This window comes from Crotalus tigris, unplaced genomic scaffold (genome assembly GCF_016545835.1).
Source record: "Crotalus tigris isolate CLP2741 ecotype Arizona unplaced genomic scaffold, ASM1654583v1 scf7180000018073.2002930, whole genome shotgun sequence".
Classification (NCBI taxonomy): domain Eukaryota; kingdom Metazoa; phylum Chordata; class Lepidosauria; order Squamata; family Viperidae; genus Crotalus; species Crotalus tigris.
This window is the reverse complement of record NW_024096808.1, coordinates 1,940,047-1,966,344: the sequence shown is the minus strand read 5'-3', so window position 1 is coordinate 1,966,344 and position 26,298 is coordinate 1,940,047. Positions and strand designations below refer to the sequence as shown.

Sequence of the window (26,298 nt, the reverse complement as noted above, 5' to 3'; positions counted from 1 at the left end):
TTATTTTCAAGGAGGCAAGATAATTTCTTTCAGAGTTTAACGCTTTAAATAGATTTATTGGCTTTCTTCTTGAAGAAATTTGAGCTTCTTAGCAGATAATTTGTTGATATTTTTGAAAAGGTCTGAAACTATCGTCTCCTTTTACATTTGTCCAACTCAATTATATTGTCAGTCTGCTGGGAAGAAAAAGGACCATTTTCTATGTTCTGTCTAGCACAGACATGTGAAACACAAGGCCCGGGGGCTGGATGCAGCCCACAAAGTGGTTTCATGTAGCCTGCGAAGCCATCCTGGAAACAGTGAGGGAACGGCCCCTGCTGCCTTGGCCCTGGCCCAGGCCAGCCGGGAGCCAATGTACAATTTTGTGGTGGCCATCTATGCTGAAACGCATTCAGTCTTAGCTCCACAAGGCTGTCTAGAAACAGCGAGGAACCAGCCCCTGCCGCATCAGCTCCGCCCCCTGGGTGCATGCTGGGGAAGTGTCACCCTTTGTGAGGAATGAAGAAATGGGCCATGCCTTGGCACGTGCCCCGGTCCCAACCCCTTCTGCCAGAGACTCTCAGTCCCACTCCTGCCCAGGCCCCCACAGGCACCCTTGATGCGAACGATGTAGAGCTGGCCATGCCCATCCAGTAGGCCACACCCACACCATCCACACCCACCCAGTAGGCCACACCTACCCTGGCCACACCCACCCATCCCCTCGAGGGCAACTGCAATGCTGATGCGGCCCTCAATGAAATTGAGTTTGACACCCCTGGTCTAGCAGTTATCAAATGGTTAGTGCTACATAAGTGTTAAAACATTTATGACATTACAAAAGAAATTCTGCATCTTTCTAATCAACTTGACAGCAAGTGTTGAGAATTCCTGTTTTAGTACTTCATTGCCAGCCAGCACATTTAAACCTATAGATACAAATACATTTTGGACAATAATTTTCCAGTTCTCAAAAAGAAACGGGAAGGGAAGAATTTTTGCATTTAACCTCCCCACCAGCATTGAGACTTGATGGGTGTTAGTTGGTACTAACTGCAAAAGTGTTGATGGCTGGAAGCCGGACAGGAGAATTTTAGGAGTTACTCTGAGCTGTAGTATAGTGTACACTACAAGGAATAGTGGTGATTCTGGACAAAGGTAAGGAAGGGAATTTCAGGATTTATTTGCTGGGTGGCTGAAGAGAGGTTTGGCAGCCAGTGGAAGAATTTGAGCAGATCAGTTTCAGATCCAGGACATGCAAACATGGAGATTCTCTGCCAAGATGATAGTAGTATGGTGGCTCTAACGGTGTTGCTGATTATCTGGTTGGTGTCAAGTAATTCCAAGTGGAAGATGCTGCAGCATCAGTTTGAGGCTGGGGGTGGCTACACGTCTGCAAAACTAACCAGGCCCTACATCTCAATGAAGACACAATAGCATGGCAGCTGTTCTAGCCATCAAGATTTAAGCAAAAATGGTGACAATGCTATGCCAGAGCATTCATTCACCCACATACTGAGTAGAAGTGGGAGTGTGAGTAGGTCAGTAGTCCTGCCATAGAACTAACCTAATGGTTTCTGCCCATCTCACCAGCTCTGACAGGTTGGACATACTGTAGTGCAGATACCTTTTATGAAGAGCAATGCCATCTAGAGGAGTGTCTTCTCTGTCCCATTGGAAATCTTTTCCCCTGAAAGCCAGATGATTCTGTTGGCCTTCTATGACTTGGGACAAGATATTCTTCTTCTTCTTGTGCCATATCCATTATCGGACGTTGGCAATCATGTTGGCAATCCTGTTTTTATCAGCAGCTGAGTTTTATCAGTGCTGCTGAGTTTTGTCCAAACCAATCCCTTAGATTTTGAATGTTGTTCTTCTGCCTGGACCTCGTTTGCCTTCAATCTTTCCCTGGAGGATTAAATGGAGTATGCCGTATTTTTCTGGGCAAGATATTAGTGGAGTCCAATATATGTGTTTTGTTCTGTCCTATGAGGAAGTTTAATGAAGAACCTCAGTAATTTTTAATTGTATGTTGTCTTATAACTTTTATACTGTACCTTGTTATTTTATGCATGCTTTTTGTTAGCCTCCCACAGGGTGTTTAAGATGCACAGCCATATGAATTCAACAAATAAGTATGAAAAGAAGAAGCACACCTCAGGATATGGCATATCTGAGTAGCAGAAATTGGATCTGCTTTACTGTCTATGTCAGTAGAATAATATTCCAATCTGTCTGGATATATTTGTAATGCTTTTCAAATCTTTTTAAAAATATTATTTTTCCTTATAGATAGAATTTCCCTTAATGTATACAGCAGTTGACATTAACAGTGCGTGAAATGTTTTCAAAATAAAATTAATGATGCTATGCAGACTTTCAATATAAGTATTCACTGATGTAAGCCTTGGCTTTTTAAAACACAGCTATACCTTTTTGGATATATTTTATTGCATTTCTCGTAAACAAACAGTATTTTTTAATGTCTTGACCATAAAAATATATACCAGCCCAAATGTTTTCAAACTTCTTTAGGCAATTGAAGCTGTTAGTTTTTTAAATGTTCTTGCTTTGACACCCAAATTCTCTAGTCAGTGCAATGACACAAAACTCATTTAGATGACTCTTGCATGTAGAAGACCCACTATGGTTAATAGAATAACAGAGAGACCCTATACCATTTCAGACAAGTGGCTATCCAGTCTCTTCTTAAAAGCCTTCTATGATGAAGCCCCCACAACTTCTAAAAGCAAGCTATTCCACTGGTTAATTGTTTTCACTGTTAGGAATTTTCTCCTTAGTTCTAGGTTGCTTCTCTCTTAATTAGTTTCCATGCATTGTTTCTTGTCTTGTCTTCTGGTGCTTTAGAAAATAAGTTAGCCCCTCTAATTTGTGGCAGCCCCTCAAATATTGGAACACTGCTATCATGTCTCCCCAATCCTTTTTTTCACTGGGTTAGACATACCCAATTTCTGCAGCCGTTTTTCATATATATTAGCCTTCAAGCCCTTAATCATCTTTGTTGCTCTTTTCTGCACTCTTTCCAGAGACTCATTTTTATAATATGGTGACCAAAACTGGATGCAGTATTCCAAGTGAGATCTTACTAAAGCTTTATAAACATTACTAAGATTTCACGTGATCTTGATTCTATCCTTCTGTTAATGTGGTCTAAGATTGCTTTGGCTTTTGGGCTGCTGCAGCACACTGCTGGCTCATATTTGTCCACTAGTACTCTAAGATCCCTCTCAGAGTTACTGCTGTTGAGCCAGGTTTTACCTATTTTGTACCTATATATTTGGTTTTTCTTGCCTAACTGAAAAACCTTACTTTTTTCTTACTTGACTTCCATTTTATTAGATAGGGCCCAGTGTTCAAGTCTGTTGAGATCCATCTGGATTTTGAGCTTATTTGGGGTTTTGGCTATTCCTCCCAGTTTAGTGTCATCTGCAGATTTGATGAGTTCCCCTTCTTTCCCCTCATCTAAGTCATTTATGAAGAAGTCGAAGAGTACTGGGCCTAAGATGGAGCCTTGTGGTACCCACTACTTCCTTCCTTCCATGTGGATGTAGTTCCATTAAGGACTACACGTTGAGTGTGTTTCTTTCATAGAAATCAATGGAGGATTTCTTTTAAGTCCAAAACACTGACTCATCATACTTAAATAATATAAATGACCTGAACTGAACTTGAGAAGAGAGAGAGAGTTCTCCAAACTAAACCCCAATTTGTTTTGAGGTCAAATCTCTTTGAGAGGAGAGTGTAAGGGACCTCTACTACACAACTTTTGTCTTCTATTCGTTAATTTATTTCTCTGGCAAAATGTTATTAAAGACCCATGGCAAATAATTGTATCAGTTATAATAACTTTAGAGTAGCTTTGTTTCAGTTTCACCAAAATAAAATAACATACTATAGGATGTGTTTTTCTTTCCTTTTTTTCTTTCCTTTTGAAGATGCATGTTATAAGTTGATCCAAGCATTAATTTCAATTCCACCTTTCAAATTCTGTGGGCACAAATATTTCTGCAATCTGTAACTATTAGGTACCAGATACAGGTATGCCTCCCAGGATTTAGTATAAATTCTCAAATGACTTATAAGCAGAGTGCCTGTCTGAAGGGGTATTTTGGTGCTGTTTAACTGTGATAACAATTTTTTTCTTCACACTCCTTACTTGAAAAAATGGTACACATTGTTTACTGTAATTGGTTATTATTCAGGATAATTCCAGCAAAAAAAAAAAAAAAACAGCACTAGCTTGGGAATTGTTGCATCCAGGAGCTCACCAGATCTCTTCCTTCTATATTTTAAAATGGAAAAAATAGTATACCTATCAAAGATGTAAGTCCTCAAATGATATGTATCTTTACAACAAGAATGAATTTTTGTTTTTTGTCAACATGCACTATCCTTATTTGGAAGAAAGTTCCACTAACATTCATAAGTTTGCTTACAAGGATATCACATGCAACCTGTTTTAAAAAACACTCCCTTTTTACAACACAGTAGTCCCTATTCAGGGTAGAGTTGGGGAGACTTGATACAACTGAGCGTTTACTGGCTGGATGCCTTTCCTGATGCTTACATGGAGTTTGCAGCAGATATTTTCTCTTTGTGTCCTAAGACAGAAAGATCTGCCAGTGTTTAGGATCAAACTCTCAATCTTCCAAGTGGGAGGCAAGTGTCTTCACCACTGGGCCACCACACCACTCATGCTACCTATGAAACATGTTTTTTAATAGTAGTAAAGTTGGAAGGGACCTTGGAGGTCATCTAGTCCAACCCCCTGCTCGGGCAGGAAACCCTACACCATTTCGGACAAATGGCTGTCCAGTCTCTTCTTAAAAACTTCCAGTGTTGGAGCATTTACTGCTTCTGGAGGCAGGCTGTTCCACTGATTAATTGTTCTCACTGTCAGGAAGTTTCTCCTTAGTTATAGGTTGCTTCTCTCCTTGATTAGTTTCCACCCGTTGCTTCTTGTCCTGCCTTCAGGTGCTTTGGAAAATAGCTTAATTCCCTCTTCTTTATGGCAGCCCCTGAGATATTGGAATACTGCTATCATGTCCCCCTTGTCCTTCTCTTCGTTAAACTAGACATACCCAATTCTAGCAACCGTTCCTTATATGTTTAGCCTCCAGTCCCCTAATCATCTTTGTTGCTCTTCTCTGTACTCTTTCTAGAGTCTCAACATCTTTTTTACATCGTGGTGACCAAAACTGGATGCAGTATTCCAAGTATGGCCTTACCAAGGCATTGAAGAGTGGTATTAATACTTCATGTGATCTTGATTCTATCCCTCTGTTAATGCAGCCTAGCACTGTGTTGGCCTTTTTGGCAGCTGCAGCACACTGCTGGCTCATATTTAAGTGATTGTCTACTAGGACTCCGAGGTCCCTCTCACAGTTACTGCTATTGAGCATGGTGCCACCTATGCTGTACTTGTGCATTTGGTTTTTATATAATTTCGACTAGCTTGGTCTGTTGCAAAATAAATAGTATTTGAGTTCTTCCTCCTTTCCCCTGACTCATTCACCACCCTCAGGCTAAATAGCTAACCATCCCTCTTACTCACTCCTTCCTCAGTGCCAAAACTTCTATTAGATGTTGCATAGAGATACTGTAAGAGTCAAAAGCTGCAATTAGCTCCATAATATCTATTGCCCTTTCCAGTGAGGCATTGTTTGGAGTAACAGCATGTAACAGTTTTGCAGCCTTGGGGGGGGGGGATGCATTTGATAGTTTTATAAGAGATAGAAAAAGGCCAGAAGCGGTTTCCAAATAGAAACAAGTAGAACAGTCAATTTATCCATCTCTGCTAACTCCATCAACTTTTGCGGCCATTCATCCATGGTGACAATCAAAACATCCTTCCATTTTTGTGCATAAAATAGTCTTGCTGCCGTAAACATTTATAAAATCAAAGTTCCAAATTTTTTTTCCAAGTCTTTTTCCATTAGGCCCAGAAGAAAAGTTCTGGTTTTATCTTTATATTCACTTCGAGAATTTTTTGTATTAAAATATGAATCCTACTCCAATATTTCTTTGCTTTATCACACGTCCACCATAAATGATAAAAAGTTCCTTCTTTACATTTACATATCCAGTATTCATTTGAGATACCTTTATACATTCTAGGTAACTTATCTGGTGTTAAATACCAATGATACATCATCTTATAAAAGTTTTCTTTTAAATTATAATTTAGTGTGAATTTTAAGCCTTTCGTCCACATATTCTCCCTCTATTCAAGCATTACATTATACCCAAAGTTTCTTGCCCACTGAATCATACAATGTTTTACATGATAACTTTCCAAATTTAATTTCAATAACATTTTGTAAACCTTAGCAATAATATGTTCATCACTATCATAGTAAATTTTCCAGTTCATTTTTAACAAAATCAAACCCATACTTTCTGTAATTAAGATGATTGCTTTACCAAAGGTGATCTTTTTGTTTCAAACATAACCAGTACTTGCAACTGATATTTCATTTCAACAATGACAGAGGGATATTTCCAAGTTTATATGGCAAAGGAAGAAACCAAGATTTAGATATAAGTTACTGCAAGATGCTAAGGAAAAAAGAGGGGTTGCAGTGGTGGGATTCAAATATGTGAACAACCGGTTCTCTATGTGGATGCCGCTTCTGGAAGTCCATTCTGGGTCTGGGCAACAAAAAATGAGCTGCCGATTCTGCAAAAGTGGTGCGAACTGGCTGAATCCCACCACTGGGGGGTTGAGTTTACTAGATTTGAAATTGTATTTTGATGCCTGTTATTTGGTCTGGCTAAAAGAATGGGTGAACCTCCAGAATAAAAGGCTACTTGATTTAGAAGGTCATGAATTAAGGTTTGGATGGCACGGATATTTATGGTATGATAAAGTTAAATGTTTTTATTTATAAGAGTTTGGAGCAAATACAAAACAAGGGTTTTTTTTTTACAAAGTTGCCTCAGTGGGTGTCTCCTCAAGAAGCTTTTTTCAGAAAAGAAATGGTGGTAAAATAATATCTTTTAATTTCGGTGACCCTATTCTCAAGTCTAAGGAAGAATTAGAATCAAAAGGTCATGTCTTAGAAATGAAAGAAGGATTTAAACTAAATAAAAAGAGCACTTACCTTAGTTTTGGTAACAGCACCATTAACTTATTTTAGCTCTTTTTACAGTTTGTCTGAGGATCCACTGTCTCTCAATAATGGATCTGTTCGCTCTACGAACATTTTCAATTTGAAACTCTGTTCCAACTCTATCAAACAAAAGCTGGGAAAGAGACTACTGAAGGATGTGTCTAGTATAAAGCTTTTGTTTTTCATTGAAGAGGAATACAAAAGCTAAAGAAAGAAAAATCATTATAAAGAACACTTTCCAAAGGGTCTTCATGTAAAGTGATTGTTCAGTATGTATATGAAGCTGCCTTTATTCAAGGTCTGAAATGACCTTTTCCCTAAAGGACAAGACTGACATCTAGTGTAGATGAGGGTGTGGGAATCAGTGCTCAGTCATTGCAGGGTACAACTATGGCTGACTGCTTTCGCAGTGTTTATTGCCTTATATACAGGTATTCAAATAGCATAAAGTAAGATGGCATCAGCATAGCAACAGCAGTTCTATTGGTGAAACCCCTGGCCAATCCTTAAGAATATACTAGCCAGGATGCCCCAGCCAGGGAGCAGTTTCTACCACATCCTGTTGATGTAACCTAGCTGATATCATGTGAACCAGGTGATATCATGTACCAGCCTGGGGTATTTCCCTACATTGCCATGATGATGTGAATGGATGAGATCATGTAGAGAGAAGAGGCATGCAGGCGTTGGAAGGGCAGTTTGCTGCTCACGACCTCTACCTGGCCCCTATCTCTACATGAGGGGATTAGCGATGGTTAATAACGTTTTATATTCTTTATCTGGGTTGCTGCAAGCAAACTTAGCAGAGAAAATTTATCATTGGAGTAAACATAAGAATACGTACCATAATTTAAGGAATTATGATTGCATGTAGGCACATAGTGATGGGCAGTATTAATTAATTTAGAGAACAGAACTTGGTTACAGGAAGGCAAAATCAGAGAGGGAAAGTAGAGCTATCTCACCTTTAAAACCAAGTAATATGATCAATTATTAATTGCTTATTGCTCTTTGTCTCTTTGCAATGTTCCCCCCAAAAAACCATTCCAGAAAGAATATTGTGTAACTTAGTTATGTGTGTTGCCTGCTGATTTTTAAAAGATTCTCCAAAAATATAGATTCATGATTTTCACACAACAATACTTGATGCTTCGTATGGCCTGAGGCCTTTTTCTGGTTTGCTGAACTACAGAAGTTGGATGAAAAGGGCAGAATGCTTCTAACAATATAAATAATTCAGCCCTGCCAAAATTTCAAAATCGCTGTAAAAATGCAAGTAGCTTCTACAGACACTTGTAGGAATGAAGGTGACTTGTAGGAACCAAGAGAAGTTCAGTGCTTCTAGTCCTATTGGATCTCTTGTAACATTCAGTTCCACTAATGGTGGTATCCCTCTGGACCACATGCAGGGGTTGAGATTTGTGAGCACTGCAGTCCTGCTTCTTTCTTAGCTGCCGGTTCCAGTAAGGGGAGGGGGAATGAAAGGTTAGGTTCTTGACCACTCTTCTGTGGAAAGCCTCAGGTTCAATCCCTTCCCCATTTTTATTGCTTATTTCTTTAGTTTTGGTCATAGACTACAAAAAATTAGTAACATAACAATCACTCTAAAATAGAAGTAAACAAATCAGAAGTCAGAACAACAGAGTTGGGAGGGAGGTCTTCTAGTCCAACCTCCTGCTCAAGTAGGAGCCCCTATATTATTTCAGACAAGTGACTATCCGTTCTTTTATTAAAGGCCTCCAGTGATGGAGCTCCCATAACTTCTGAAGGCAAGCTGTTCTACTAATTAATTGTTACCACTATTATGAACCTTAGTTCTAGGTTTCTTCTCTCCTTGATTAGTTGTTTCTTGTCTTGCCTTCATATTAATAGACTAAAGTAAAATTAAAATATTAACATCAAATTACAAAGTTAAAATCCAGGAAAGATCCATAAAATTACAATCAATAGTCTGAATGTTATAGATACTAAGGTAGATAACTATAGATAAAAATAAGGATGGATATAACTTATTCTATATGAAACAATTGGGTGAGGCCATGTGTCATCTTGGGGTGAAGCATCCTCTGAGAAGAGATGGAATAGAATGGCACCTAGACATTGTAAACAACTGGGACAGGCATAGATTCAAGAAAATAAGATAGTTATTTGTTCAGAAGCTCTTTGTTCCAGGAAAGTTCTACCTTTACTCTTTTTTTTATTGAAAAGTTTTACAAAAAATTACAAAATATATCCCAAGCTGTGGCCAAGATTCATCTTAGATGACAATTGCATCCATTCCTAGGTGAAAAGACACTTTCTACACTCATCTAAGCCTCAGTCACCTTGTGTGTAAACTACTAAAATGTGCTCCATTAAGTCAACTCAGAAACCTCAGTTGGAAAAAAGATGAATGTCAAAGTGCCCTTCTGCAACTAAAGAAAGGAGATGCACCTGACATCTTTAACATCAAAAGACAATGGGAAGGACAAAATATGCAAGGAGGAGTTATAAGGCCTAAGGAAGCTCATAATCACAGCACTGAGTGACAATTAAGCAATATTACAATTTAAGGATTATGTGAAATAATTTTTCCAACAAACTCAGTAATTTCCCTACAGATATTGGTTATATCCTACATAATACTAAAATTGGCATAGGCACTGGGCATACTGTATCTTCTGCTCTCTTTTAGTCTGATTATGTACTTTGTTGTAAGTAATTCTAAAGGACAAGTTCTTCAAGGAAATAAGTTGACTAAAACTACTTCAATAAAAGTCAAGATAGTCCAGCTATCTTCTAATACATACTTGATAGCTACATGGCTTATGAGTTGATATATTTTGGAATTTCACAAGTTCTCTCAACTGAAGTTCCAGTCCCAAATGTCATGGTTCCAATAGATGAAACCATTTAAAAGAACTTCAAGGCAAAGATTTATTCCTCAAAGAACATTTTATTCAGGAAACAAAATATCGGCACTTACATAGTTGAACCCAAGACTAAAGTTCCCTCCCCCTGCTACAAAGTAACAAGTTGCAATTCCCAACACAGAAAGGCTGTCATAAATCCCATTCAACAATTATTTCAAAATGCCGGCTCTCCTCCCAACTTTTCAACCTGCCAAAAGTTTTATCTAACATTGACCTTTGATTCTTTCACTGTTGCAATTGTTATGGCTAACTGAAATAGCACAAGCATTCCCCCTTCCTCCCTTCTCCATCTGTGAATACCAAATAACAGAAAAAGCAGAATGAAAGCAAAAGGTAAAATGGCTACAGTTTCTCAGTTGTCACAGCGCTGACACCAAAAGCACCAGACCTACATTCTTCTTCCTGAAGATAAACTAAAGAAAGGAACGTGTATTCAAGACAAATCTGCAATTTTTGTTATGAAACATAGAAATGTATTTCTGCTGATCTGGAGAAATTACTTGTATCTTATTAAGACAAAAACAAAACCTGTGCAGACACAGCCTTGTATAAGGTACTACAGTTTCCATTGGATTTCCAGGATTGTATCCAGTGCTTTCCATTTGCCAACGAAGTGAAAACTACAGCAAGTCTTTGCTCCAGGACCTTGGGAATGTTCCTGAATACATTTGTGCTGTGTCTAAGAATGTATTTTATGTAGGAACAGTGAACTGACGAAATGAATGCTGATAGCAGCAATAAATGGAGTCTGCTGCCATCCATTGTTCACAGCTAAAAAGTTCATAAAGATTAGCATCCATTCAAAGAGTCTCAAAAAATTGAGATGTTATTAAATTATTACATTATTTGACTGGTCATAGTTTCTAATCAAATAAAGCCCAAATTAGAAACAAATTTTGTAATGTAATCAAATAAACCACATACTGTAATTGAAATACATTTTATAATAACCTTTCTCTAGATTCTTATGTTATTTTGGGGGTTCATAAAACCCTTTGCAATTAGTAAGTTTGCAAATGTCTTTGTGATAAGTTAATTAATAACTTGCATCTCCAGAGATTATATGAGTGGTACTTCCTGAAATCTGGTAATGTGGGTGGTATAGAAATATTATCAATAAACAAATATATTCTTAACAATTCTCAGAACTTTAATTCAGAACTCACCGGAAACTGTTTGAAAACATGTGTAAATTATTATCTGCTTCAAGTAACTGTGGGGGGGAAAACAGTGGTTTACCATATTGTCTGAAGAACTTTTGTGGCATAATGAAGCATTCCTACCTATTTTAAATTCATAAGTGTTATGAAGCCTAAGAAGCAACGGGTGGAAACTAATCAAGGAGAGAAGCAACCTAGAACTAAGGAGAAACTTCCTGACAGTTAGAACAATTAACCAGTGGAACAACCTGTCTCCAGAAGCGGTGAATGCGCAAACACTGGAAGTTTTTAAGAAGAGACTGGACAGCCATTTGTCCGAAATGGTGTAGGGTTTCCTGCTTGAGCAGGGGGTTGGACTAGATGACCTCCAAGGTCCCTTCCAACTTTACTACTACTACTACTATTATTGTTGTTGTTGTTGTTATTATTAGCCCTTGGAACTTTTATGAAAACAAAATTTCAAAGCTTCATATCTAAGAATATGCCTAGTCTGATTATTTGCTTTACACCATTTATTTTTGTATTCTATAGGAAGGTCAGTGAGGAGACGAAAAATGAAAGCATTATGTTTTAAGTTTATTTTCCCATTGGCACTACTGCCCAATTTAAATGTGCCCAGCACAACAGAAAATGAAGGTCTGTGACAACCACTTTTCTCTTAAAAATAAGTAAATCAAGAGACATGATTCTTTAATTGGATGGACAATGGCTTGACTTTCAAAATATAAGTACAAGCCATCTATTTTATTTCTTAAAGAAACAGAGAAACTATACCTAGAGGCATCTACAGAGCATGAAGAGGGGACAAATGAGTGCATGTGTAATGGGATGCAAACTCCAGTCTTACATGCTTTAAAATAGCAGGATGAAAAGATGAAGTTTGTATTGTGATGTCAGGACTCCTACTTCATCATGGTGGTTACGTAAGGATGTCTGTGGCTCTAAGTAGAATTTATCTTTATCCATGCCATTTCAAAGATGTAGAAGGTCAGAGCCACTTTGGAAGTTTCTCAGAATATATCTTCATATTATCAACTGACATTAGTAATGAATAAGAATTGGGCAGAGAGAGATGTAATTTATTTACACATTTCAGATGATAAAGTGAAGTTAGTTTTCTGTAATCAATTTACAACTTCTGAATATTCTTTCAATAGGTTTGTAAGCTATATATTCTGCTTCTTCCATGTTTCTCCTTGTCTTCAACATCAGCCTACTATCCCAGCATCTATGAAGAACCAACACAAGTATAAGCTTCAGGCAGTAGCCACTTCCCAACTTTGGGACTCCATAAATTGTTAGTTTGCAGATTTTTCTGCCAGCAGTGCAAATACTCATTTATAATTGTTGTTATCCATCAACAAAGGGGAATACAAGACATGAAAAGAACTGACTAATATCATTTTAACAGTTATCACCACCACCATCCCCTTCCATAACAACCAGCATTGCTGATGCCACATAAATTTGGTCTTACAAGCCCTATTTTTAATATAATTGTTAATTAACAGTGGTAAAAACTGACCTCTGACTGTGTGGTCTTGAAAGAAAAACAACCAATAAGGAAGCAGCTTATATGCAACCAACTAGTTGGGGCAATCTGATATACAATATTGAATATCATATATAGCTTCTTTACTTGACCAGTAACACTGTTAAATATTCAGGTTGTTTTGTTGAATCAGCCATGCAATCATATAATTAGGAACTTGGAAGAAGCAAAGGAGTTCTGAAAATAATTTGCTCCCATTCGCTATTTCACCTTTCCTTCCCAAATAGCAATCTAGCTTATTTAGAGAAAAAGTTGTCTTAGCTCTTCCATGAAGCGTTATACCTGAGAGAATGAGATACTATATTGTTTTTGGGGGGAAATCAGAAACAAATGTGAATAGGTTTGCATAATCATTAAAGTAGTTCTTGGCTACCTGTATTCTGCTTTAGGGACTGTTTTTAGTTATGAAAAATGGGATATTCAATTAAAAAGCAAAAAATACGATGCAATATTGTAAGCTACTCTTTCCCAACTGTGTGCTTTTTGGAAATGGTAGACTACAGTTCCCATAATAGCTAACTGGGAATAATGGGAATCATAGTCTAATATAGCTGAAAAGCACAAGTTTGGGAAAAACTAATATCATCAAACAAATATGAAGCTTGCTGGAATGATTCCAGTGCACTCCCACTCCTCTCCATTTTTGTTTTCATTCAATATTTTCAATATTGCTTACCTCCATACAGATGCACATAGGCTTTGAATTTGAATAACATGAAGTTTTGTAATCAATATTTGATCCTTGAGGTCTATAGAAAATTATTGTTATGTGTGCTCTGAGATCAATAATAAGTTCACAAACAACTTCAGCTTGATCTGGTACATTAAACTGTGTGCCTTGCAAACAAATTAGTTTGAATTTACTGTGACATTTACTTACCATTTGGTTGATAGAATAGCAAGAAGATAAATAAAGTAAAATGAGTAAATTCAGAAAGATATATGGTAATAAATTCAGAAGTGTCCCTGTAACCTTTCTCATTGTCTGCTAAGAGTACAATTTTCAGATGTTTTTCATTTACTTTGATGCTTCCTTTATGCATTAAAAAAGTCGAAGAGTTTTCTTTTCATTTTATTGCTCCAAACACTCATGAAAAATTTGAAATACTTATTTTGCAAAGCAAATGCAGGAGGAACAATTTGACATGGTCTATTGTAAAGTATATCATAGGATATCTTTATGAAAGGAAAGATACAAGCAGAAAGACTAATAAAATTAACTATAAAGGAAGAGTTAAACTGCATGTAACTTATAACATTACAGTGGGACTCTTGTCCGACCTCCACCCTTATGAATTTAAAATGTTTGAGTTTCAGTTATATGAATTTAATAACTGTATAAACTGCCTAAGAAAATTGATTTCTTCATTGATCATAGCAAAGTCAAAAACAGCAGTCACAAAATAGGAAAGTAGCATTTTGAGAAAAAAATTATTGAGCTTTTTGGACATACCAGAATTAATGAGAGTTTAAGAAATATTAAATCAACATCTTCACCAAGAAGAATTGATATTATGGTCAGATGACATAATATACCTTTTTATTTGTTAAAAATACAAAAGATTCATTTCACCTATAGGAAGTGTAATATTAAGTATATTTTTAGCTAAAAGCTCAACCATAAGTGCCCTGAAATAGATGCCACAAAGTCCTGGGCCACAATTCACTACAGACATATCCAAAGGTTGACAAAATGCACTGGAAATAATTAAACTAAAATGATAATTCTTTCTGAATTGCAATATAGAAAATCAGTTTTGTTATTGTGACACTGACCTGCACAAAATATACCCAATAATCCTACACTTCGTTGAATTCCCTAGTTCTAAGATTGTAGTAGAGGATTGCATTAGGAGACTATTCAGAATAATAGTGTTTTGTTCTAATATTAGATAACAAATGCTAAAGAGCAGCAAAAACTAGTTTTCTGCACATTGCTTTTTTTTTTTGAAGCCCTGTTCATTTCTCTACACAAAGTGGTGTTGATGGAGCTAATTTGATTGTTGTCTGACTCAGCACAATATCTGTTGTTTAACAATGGTCTTTTTAGAGATACTGTTTTTGAGTCAGGTTTCACCTAATCTGTACTTGTACCTTTGGTTTTTTTTTCTGCCTAATTGTAAAACCTTGCTTTTCTCTACATTAAATTCCATTTTGTTGGATAGGGTCCATTGTTCAAATCTGCCAAGATCCTTTTGCATTTTAAATAAATACAGTATATTTATTATACTGTAAAAAATAATATAGAGGTTAAAAGGTGCCACAGAAATGAATTTTTGCTGACAATTCAGTCAACTTTATTTATAAAAAAATGAATCTGCGTATTTGGAACACAAATACCGAAAGCATGTGTTTCTGATATTTTTATGAACACATATATTGTTGATAAATCCAATGGTCATTCAGGAAATTTATATTAAAACGAATAGCACACAATAGGAAATGTTTCATTTAAAAAGAACATTGAGAAAATGTATGTGAAAATGTTGCACTGATAATTATATATTGAAAACTGTACTTATTAATGATTAAGTACAAAAGATTGTTATGTCTGAGAATGCTACAACAAATGTAGCATTTTTATATTAATGCCTAGGTAATGTTAGATAGTATCTATGTTAGAATGCTAACATATTTAAGTACAAGGGAACAATCAGTTATTTGCTAGTCTTCAGTCAGCCATTTAATTCTTTTTTATTTTTAGTTTACAAAACATTGTTTATTAAAGCATTACCTACAGGGTCTAATGATAGAGTAATTTTTTTAATTAAACAAAAGACATTATCCATGTTTATTGCTGACTGGAAGACCCTTAAAGATTTTTTTGCATAAAAATGAAAACAAAAGAATTATGGTTCTGTTGATTAAACAGGACAGGTAATAAAAGGAGATTATGATGTAATTTTAGACATGTGATATATATTTGTACTTATAACTGCAATGAAGAATATTGGAAGCTATTTCTTTATACTTTCTTTTTTTTCTATTTTTTCTTAATTTCTTTTCTTGCAATTTTTTTCCCTTTTGGTTCTCTCTTTTTTTCTTTCTTAATGTTACTAATTTATGCTGGCCTTTATTTTGTTTGAAAGTTTTAATAAAAAAATTATATACACACACACAATATATATATGGACACGGACACACACATACACACACACACACATATATACAAAAAATCTGTGGCTCCATGGAAGTCACAAGGAGAAAGTCAAAATTAGTGGATGTTGCATCATGATTAAAACTTGGTCTGTTTGTAGATGCATATTGTCATCATACAGGTAGTCCTCGAATTACAATCATTACTTTTAACAGTACAGGTTAAACTTACAACCACAATTGAGCCCAAAATTTATGTTGCAAAGTAAGACATTTGTTAAGTGAGTTTTGCTCCATTTTATGACTTTAGTTGCCACAGTTGTTCAGTGAATCATTGCAGTTATTATTGAGTTTTCCTGTCAGAAGGTCACAAAAGGGGATCATATAACCCTGGGACACTGCAACCGTCGTAACTATGAAACAATTGCCCAGCCTCTAAATTTTGATCATGCGACCATGGGGATGCTGCAATGGTCGTTAAGTATGAAAATGGTCATAAATCACTTTTTTCAGTGCTGTTGTAACTTTGAATGGTCACTAAATGAACTGTTGTAAGTTGAGGACTACCTGTACTACCACCCCCAGTGTCATGTGACACAATTTGGGTACCTGGCAACCAGCTTGACAACAGTTGCAATGTTCTGCAACCTTCCCTGCCAGCTTCCAACAGTGAATTTGGAAAGCCAGCTGCTTATTGATGGTGGGATTCACTTAACCAGGTGGTTAACTTAATGACCATAGTAAAAACAGTCATAAAATCAGTTCTCTTCACAGGATGATTTGCTTAACTGCATTACTTTAGTGACTGAAATTCTGGTTCTGGTCGTAACTCAAGGACTACCTACATATACAAAAGGAAAAGGGCTTCCATTACTCCGTGTTTTTAATGAAGAAATAGTATGTTTAAAATGCTGAACTGATTCAATCAAAGAATTATGATATCTAAACATGAAGGTAGATCTATTTCACAGTAATTTTAGTAGCGTGGCAGAGTTGAAATGGTGACAGGCCTTTCTGAATGCAGAACACTTGTGGTATAACAGATGGCATGGTTGTTAACGTTCCTAATATGAGTACTTTTGTGACTATTATTTAATATACAAGTGTCCCTCAGAATGCAAAGTTCTGTCTAATCAGAAAAGGACCTTCCCTTTTTTTTTCAAATTACTTCTGCATTCAGTTGTGAAACTTCCATTAGTTCCAGAATGTGCAGATAGGTTGCTACTGTTATTATGATAGGCTGGAATGCAATCTTCACATTTTAAAGACTCTAAATGTAACTGTCCTGTTAACTATGTATTTTAATTTAAACCAAGAAAGGCAGCATAAGTAAACAGAAAATAGTCAATACTCAGGAGCGATTCAGTTTTCCGCAGAGTGAAGAGAACTAGATACCTTTTGATAATGCGTAGTTTAAAGGATTTTTATTCAGTTTGGGTAATAATGCATTTTACATTTCTCAACAATTTTCAAGCCTTTCAGCAATCACACACACAAAAAACTCACAATACACAGTTCTTAGTAGAGGAAACACTCTCAAGAAAAGCACTGCCATGGCAACTCTAATGTAAACTCGTTAAACAAACTGGCACAATTCATGATACAAATATCCTACATTCAAAACTACAAAATTATTGCTAAGATGTGTTTCGCTTTGGTAGACATCTACTTGAACAGGCAGACCAGATTTATCAAATTATAATTGTATATCCAAATCAGCCAATATAATTCTGATCTTAGAACTCCGCCAAATGTTTAAGAAGTTTGTTGAAGCAAAAGTTATAAACAAAACTCTTATGTTGCCATAGTTTTTCTTGTGTATGCCCACTGTTATTCTTTCTAAACGTGCTTCAGCTTCAGTGCTGTTTGTGTTTGTGTATACATACTCACAAATGTGTGCTTCAAGAACAGCATGGGTTTGGCCATGTAGCAAAAACATACAGTGCTGTCTATAGCACAAATGAGCACTGAAATAACAAATTGCTCTTGTCCCAATATACAACCTCTGCTATTTTGTACTTATTATAATATAATATAGTATAGTATAATATAGTAAAGCTCAACTTGGCCTTCTTCAAGCTTCAATAGTCTGCTATTCCCAAGAAAAAACATTGGCTGTAGTTGCATAACATGCTTGTACATGCTTAGCTTAAACATGGTTTACACCATTTTCTGAGCAATACAATAAATATAATGAATTTTAAGGGATACAGTCAATAATAAATAAACCATATACCTGGATGTGAACAATGCATTAAAGTAAAATATGCTTATCTAATTTTTGGTTATATGCATTATACAAATGCATCCATTTTTCACCAGTTTGTGATGAAATTAACACTTGTCAGCCAGCTCCTAATGTATTCTAAAGACTGTGTTAAGTTTTTTTTTTGTTATTTGCTAATGAAACATCTGTTAAATAGAAGCAATGAGACCTACACATGCTTAATTTTATTTTATTATTTTTTTAAAAAATATATTAATGCCAGTTTATTTATTCTGGTAAGGAAACGAAAACCAAAGGAAGTAGCAACCAACATTGAATGATATCAAAATAGTTCTTTTAATGGAACATAAACATTTCATAGCTCTTGATTCTTTATTACAGTCATGTTTATGAAAGTTTTAAAGAAGTTGCTACACTCAGTTGAGATTGTGGTATAAATTGGCACATGAAGTACAATTTACCTGTCCATACATACACAACACTTCTCACTCTTACTCATTCATACTAACTTACATGATGCATATACATTGTGACTAAATCCACATAAGGCCTAAAGCACATACAACGAAATTTCTAAAAATAACATATTCTACATTGGTAACAAGTCTGCTGTGCTGTATTTACAACTAATGATCTGGTACTGTGGATGGCAATTTGCTTAAGGATTATTTTTGTGAACACACATTTGAAATGTTCAAGTTGTTGTCAACTATCAAATCAGATATATATCTACAAGAAGATCTGTATGATCATGGACAAATATTCTAAGGCAATTGTAGTTTGTTCCACAGAGTTTGTGCTGCCATTGTTATAATTCCTTTTTTTCATGTCTAGAAAGCTGTTCCTTTTAATATGCAACAAGGCATAATGAGTCATTTCTGATTAGCAGGTTATTGGCTCAAAAATCTAGTATCTTGGGATATAGAGATTTCTTTTAAAGTTCATGGAATAGCACCATAGAAATAGTCTTTGCCACCACAAAAGGAAAAAAAATCTTCTTTTCAATTGCTTGGGAATCCTTTTTGTTTGCCCAAAACAACTCTTTCTTCTTTTTTATTGGCTTAAAATAATAATAAAATAATTAGTTCATTCACAAACATTTCCAAGGAAATGTAGATTAACAGTTCATTTTTGCCACTGGAATGAAATTTATGATTGACGTTTGGGGTTATTCTGGTCCTGATTCCATCTGCTGATCACTAGGAAGAAGTCTGCCTTCAGCTGGCAGAAGACCAATTCTGATTTGGTTCTTAGTCTTATGTGAGAGCTTAGCATACTACAGTACTTCAGCAGTAATACACTTCATACACTCAGTTACTAACAATATCCAAAGTCTGAATGCATTCATAGTGATCACGAATGTAAAACAATCAGTTCTACTTTGTTATTGTAACCAAAACTGCCCACAGATTTAATGATTTTGCAGATACAGGTTTCCAGATTTTATATGAATACGTGGAGAGATAGAAAAAAAGAATCAGGTTTCCTCTTCTCTCAACTTTTCTCTGTACATTTTAAATCTTGGATATGCCACCAATGCAATTAGAATAGGAAAAATACAAAGACAACATTTCAAGTGCATGACCTGGTAGCAGGTGAGTTTTTCTCCTCTCCTGGACTCAAGTCACTTGTCAAAAAGTTACAGTCAGCAGGATCTTTTCCTGTTGTTGAAGATGGAAACAACCCTGACATTTGTCAAGCTGTGAACAAAGCTCTTAGTCTCCTTCGAAGCATGCAATATCTTTTCATCAGTTTGCGAAGACAACCATGAACGGAGACCATATGTCTTGGCCATAATGTCTGTTCCTCTACCCAGAGGAGTTTATCCAAGAATGAGATGTTTCAGTTTTTCTTCTGTTTGAAATCATGGGATAAAAATCTTTGCTTTTTTATTAACATTGTCAGTATTTCTTTAAAGAATCCCTCCACCTCTTCAAACAGTCATTCTCTGCTTAATTTTGTGACTTAAGGGGTGTCTTGTGTTATTTTTGAGTGTGAACATTATCTTGATACTTTATACTTTTGTATCGTATATGAAAGCCTTTTTTGTTAATGGTGTCATCTGTATGAAAATGGAGTAAAACAGAATCACCTGCTGAATAAATTTCTTCAGGGGGCTGTAGGAAAAAGAAAAAATAGAGAGGCTTACCAAGGCTATTCTAGAAATAACAATAAATCATTCACTCTGCAGTAATTACGCTGTCCTTTTATCTGAAATACTCAAAAAAATGCATTATAACAGTTTATGTTTCTTCTACTATGGCCAGTGAATAAAATAGTGCTGTTTTTTTAAAAACTTAAATATTTGAAAATTGGGATGACAGATGCAGCCGTATGCTGTACCTTTTTTCTCCATTTTTATTTAAAGCCAAGGCAGTATGAAGGGCTGTGAAATAAAGCTGGTAAAAACTAACTTAAGCCATTTCCTTTTTGTTATTTTTTTTCCCACTCAAAACTGCCCAGCCTAGACTATGCATTTCACCTGCTCTGTGAACAAAGAAAACTAAAAAAAGAACAAAAGACTCTTCCTCCACTTTTCCATCTTCAGCTTAAAGACAATTTGCCTAACTTTTCATTGAACTAAAATCTGCCTTGAATTAAAAATAATGGTTGTGTTTGCTGTTGACAGTGTTGGCTGCCACAATTGTTTTGTTTTCAGGCAGCACCTTTGAAATCATTTTAAACAATAATAGAAACCTAAAATCCTTATTCTTCTATACTATGTATTGTTTCTGTCTACCTGCTTCTCAGTAACAAAATCAATCTTGTCAAATTATCAAAAATTATCTGATTCTGTTAGCTTTAAGAAACAAATACTCTGACTGCAAAAAGCTAAACTACAGGTACAATCTTTTACACAAGTTGCAGGAGTAATTTTTTTTTTCCTAAGCAGTAATCCCTCCACCATACTGAAGCTTTCTTTAAACTTAGAGAGATTTTTCTTGTAATAAACTGTGTGGACATGAAGGTCTTCTACAGAAAAATGGAAAACAACAGAAAGATGCTGGTGCATAGGCATCTCTATTACACATTTACATAATACACATTCTGATATTTCATGGAGAAATTTGATCACTGCAAAACTTAAAAGTGACCTACCCCTGATCCACAAAACCGGCCAATCCTCAGAGCAGATGTATCATGACCATCAAAGACTTCTAAGTAGTCATACCCACAGTCCGCTTCTTCTTCCACCTCAAACGTCTGAAAAATTAACTCTATTCGATAGCCATGGTCTGACACCAGCAACCACTCGCAATCTGTTTGAACTGGGTAATTATTATCTCCGAACTGAGCATGAGAGTAAAGGTCTCCCATCTTGCTTTCAGCTCTCAGCCGACCACCACACTCTGTGTAAGATGGGGGAAAAGAAAAGATGTGTGCCTTAGTTCTAGTTTTGAAAGGATCAGATTAATTTTTCTACCATGATTGAGAAGCACCAAGAACAAAAGAAGAACCACTAGATGTCAGTATAAACAAAGAAATAGAAATCACAAGACATTATTTGATTGCAGCAGGACAAAAACCTTAATTGCTGGCAGATACTTTTTTTATGAAAGAGTTTTGATCACCAAGACCTTATATTTCAGCTTGATTTAAATTATATTCTGCAGCAAAACACTACGATTTGGTTTTCCAAAAAATAACAGAATAGATTATTAAAATGTATTCTATGCATTTAGTATATGTATTTAAAATATATTCTGTTTTCTCAACAAGGAACTTAATTAAACTTTCACCCACAATGGTGTTAAACATGTATCCACTGAAGTCACTAAGAATTATTTTCACACCTGTTGAATGGGTTGCTTGGAAGCCTTTTCTTTGAACTGATGCATCAGAGACAAATCGAAGAAACATTTTATTTCCTGTGGCAATAAGAGGATCTGGTATCTTATTTCCACATAAACGCCCCAGAATTGGGGATTTTTCATTTTCTCCATCAAACACCTCCAGATGGTCATAAGCACATTCCTGATGTTGTTCAATTTCAAACTCAATAAATACCTGGAAAAAATAGCAAAATATTAATACAGAACTTAAGTGTGTCCCAAGTACAGTTATACTATAGTCTTACTGATCAGAATCATTCTAAACATTAAGAGTAAAGGTGATATCGGAAGAAGCAAACGATGAAATAATGAAGATCTAATTTAGCACAAGTATTTATCAGAACTCTGGAGATGATAATGATGATGATTATTATTATTAATAATAATAATAACCCCCAGTGAGGCACTACCTTGACCCCCAGTGAGCCACTATCTTGACCCCCAGTGAGCCACTATCTTGACCCCCAGTGAGGCACTACCTTGACGTGATTGTGGGGCTTGTGTACTCTGAGGAAGATGAGAGCTATGCCAGAGGTTCAACCATACTGGACAGGTCTCATCAGAGGAGTCAGACAAAGAGTGTCTCTCCCATAAAAAATATGATGAGACGTAAATTTCAGAATGCCATACCGGCTCGGATGTCGCCTGAATTAACAAGGTGCGCGATAGATATTGGAGACTGGAGAAGATAACAAAATACAAAGACCTACAAATAGAAATAGAAAGACTGTGGCAAAAGCAAGCAAGGGTAGTACCAATAGTAATAGGCTCCTTGTGTGCAATCCCAAAACAACTGGAGCACCACTTGAACACCACTGGCATTGATAAATTCGCTATTAGTCAATTGCAAAAGGCGGCCTTACTAGGAACTGCTTCCATCCTGCGACGATATCTGTAATACCATCAAATATCCACATCTGCCTATCCCAGGTCCTGGGTAAGGACTCGATAGGTAGACAAAATGCCAAATCCAGTCTGAACATCTGGCTGACTGTGCGATGATCATAATAATAATAATAATAATAATAATAATAATAATAATAATAATAATAATAATAATAATAATAGCAGAATAGAAGAGAAAGAACTGGAGAAGATAACAAAATACAAAGACCTACAAATAGAAATAGAAAGACTGTGGCAAAAGCAAGCAAGGGTAGTACCAATAGTCATAGGCTCCTTGGGTGCAATCCCAAAACAACTGGAGCACCACTTGAACACCATTGGCATTGACAAATTTGCTATTAGTCAATTGCAAAAGGCGGCCTTATTAGGAACTGCTTCCATCCTGCGACGATACCTGTAATACCATCAAAATCCACATCTGCCATCAAACATCCACATCTGCCTATCCCAGGTCCTGGGTAAGGACTCGATAGGTAGACAAAATGCCAAATCCAGTCTGAACATCTGGCTGACTGTGCGATGATCCATAATAATAATAATAATAATAATGATGATGATGATGATGATGCACAGACTGACTACAAGCAGTGGCATGACAAAGTAGCAACAATGGTGCATTGGAAGATCTGCAAGATCATTTGCCTGTAAGCAAGAACTGGTGGGATCATAAAATAGAGAAAGTCAAAGCAAATGATAAAATTAAACTGCTCTGGGACTTCAGAATTCAAACAGACAAGCACCTGCAACATAACAACCCCAGACTTAACAACTGTCGATAAGAAAGACAAAAAAGTCTGGATAGTGGACATGGCAGTGCCCGGAGACAGCAGAATAGACGAGAAAGAACTGGAGAAGATAACAAAATACAAAGACCTACAAATAGAAATAGAAAGACTGTGGCAAAGGCAAGCAAGGGTAGTACCAATAGTAATAGGCGCGTGCAATCCCAAAACAACTGGAGCATCACTTGAACACCATTGGCATTGACAAATTCGCCATTAGTCAATTGCAAAAGGTGGCCTTACTAGGAACTGCTTCCATCCTGCAACGATATCTGTGATACCATGAAACATCCACATCTGCCTATCCCAGGTCCTGGGTAAGGACTCGATAGGTAGACAAAATGCCAAATCCAGTCTGAACATCTGGCTGACTGTGCGATGATCAATAATAATAATAATAATAATATAATAATAATAATAATAATAAATAATAAAAACAACAACAAAAACAACAATTGTCGATAAGAAAGACAAAAAAGTCTGGATAGTGGACGTGGCAGTGCCTGGAGATAGCAGAATAGAAGAGAAAGAACTGGAGAAGATAACAAAATACAAAGACCTACAAATAGAAATAGAAAGACTGTGGCAAAAGCAAGCAAGGGTAGTACCAATAGTCATAGGCTCCTTGGGTGCAATCCCAAAACAACTGGAGCACCACTTGAACACCATTGGCATTGACAAATTCGCTATTAGTCAATTGCAAAAGGCGGCCTTATTAGGAACTGCTTCCATCCTGCGACGATATCTGTAATACCATCAAACATCCACATCTGCCTATCCCAGGTCCTGGGTAAGGACTCGATAGGTAGACAAAATGCCAAATCCAGTCTGAACATCTGGCTGACTGTGCGATGATCGATAATAATAAGTTGGAAGGGACCTTGGAAGTCATCTAGTCCAACCCCCTGCTCAAGCAGGAAACCCTATACCATTTCAGACAAATGGCTGTCCAGTCTCTTCTTAAAAACTTCCAGCGTTGGAGCATTCACCACTTCTGGAGGCAGGTTGTTACACTGGTTAATTGTTCTAACTGTCAATAAGTTTCTCCTTAGTTCTAGGTTGCTTCTCTCCTTGATTAGTTTCCATCCGTTGCTTCTTGTCCTGCCTTCAGGTGCTTTGGAAAATTGCTTGACTCCCTCTTCTTTGTGGCAGCCCGAGATATTGGAACACTGCTATCATGTCCCTTCTCTTCATTAAACTAGATATACCCAATTCCAGCAACCGTTCCTTATATGTTTTAGCCTCCAGTCCCCTAAACATCTTTGTTGCTCTTCTCTGTACTCTTTCTAGAGTCTCAACATCTTTTTTACATCGTGGTGACCAAAACTGGATGTAGTATTCCAAGTGTGGCCTTACCAAGGCATTGTAAAGTGATCTTGATTCTATCCCTCTGTTAATATAGCCTAGCACTGTGTTATCTTTTTTGGCAGCTGCAGCACACTGCTGGCTCATATTTAAGTGATTGTCCAGTAGGACTCCGAGATCCCTCTCACAGTTACTACTATTGAGCAAGGTACCACCTATACTATACCTGTACATTTGGTTTTTCTTGCCTAAATGTAGAACCTTACTTTTTTCACCACTGAATTTCATTTTGTTAGATAGTGCCCAGTGTTCAAGTCTGTCCAGATTAGTGTTTCTCAACCTTGACAATTTTAAGGCATGTGGACTTCAACTCCCAGAATTCCACACCAGCAATGCTGGCTGTGGAATTCTGGGAGTTGAAGTCCACATGCCTTAAAATTGTCAAGGTTGAGAAACACTGGTCCAGATCCTCCTGTATCTTAAGCCTGTCTTCTGGAGTGTTGGCTATTCCTGCCAGCTTGGTGTTGTCTGCAAATTTGATGAGTTCCCCATCTATCTCCTTGTCCAAATCATTGATGAAGTTGTTGAAGAGCACTGGGTCTAGAAAAGAGCCCTGGAGTACTCCACTACACACTTCCTCCATGTAGATGCGGTTCCATTGAGGACCACACGCTGAGTACGGCTGGTCAGCCAGCTATGAATTCATTTGGTGGTGATGCTGTCTAACCCACATTTTTCTATTTTATCAAGTAGTAGGTTGTGATCTACTTTATCAACTACCTTACTGAAGTCCAAGTAAATTATATCCACAGCATTCCTCTGATCCACTAATTTTGTCACTTGGTCAAAGAATGCAATAAGATTTGTCTGGCATGATCTGTTTTTGACAAACCCATGTTGGCTTTTAGTAATGACTTTGTTTGCCTCTAGGTGTTTGCTGATTCATTGTTTGATTATCTTTTCCAGAATCTTCCCAGGTATTGAGGTCAGGCTGATAGGTCTGAAATTTCCTGGATCTATTTTTTTCCCTTTTTTGAAGATGGGAACTACATCAGCTCTTTTCCAGTCGTTTCGTAGTTCCCCAGTGTATAAGTCCTTTTGTATTGGATCTAACAGTGCTCTTAATAGCTTTTTCAGTTAGCAATGCACTAAAAAGACCAGGATATTTATTCCTAGCAACTATCCATGATAGAAGTAAGAAAATCTGGATTACATCTAGTACTTGTTGATTCTTTCAACTTTATAGGATGGTTTCATGTTTTTCAGATAACTGGAAAGAAAGTCAAAGGAAAATTTCTGAAAAGCATTACAAAACTAATTTTAAAAGTATATTTTAAATCTTTTAGAAATTCATTAAATAGCCACAACTAAAAGAAAAAAGAAAAATATTTTGGTATTTTGGCTGACCACACG

General features: G+C 36.5%; 1 protein-coding gene across 2 annotated transcripts in view; it reads right to left on the bottom strand.

The window, feature by feature from the left end:
- Window positions 1-18,376: 18,376 nt before the first annotated feature.
- The window catches only part of TLL1 (tolloid like 1), a 139,572-nt gene continuing 131,650 nt past the window's right edge, over window positions 18,377-26,298 (bottom strand). For both annotated transcript variants that reach the window (XM_039347450.1, XM_039347451.1), the window contains exons 19-21: window positions 21,854-22,067; window positions 21,159-21,409; window positions 18,377-20,176 (exon numbers count right to left, since the gene is read on the bottom strand). In XM_039347450.1, the coding sequence (XP_039203384.1) occupies window positions 20,042-20,176; window positions 21,159-21,409; window positions 21,854-22,067 (600 nt within the window). In that variant the 3' untranslated portion in view covers window positions 18,377-20,041. The remainder of the gene's footprint in view (window positions 20,177-21,158; window positions 21,410-21,853; window positions 22,068-26,298) is intronic.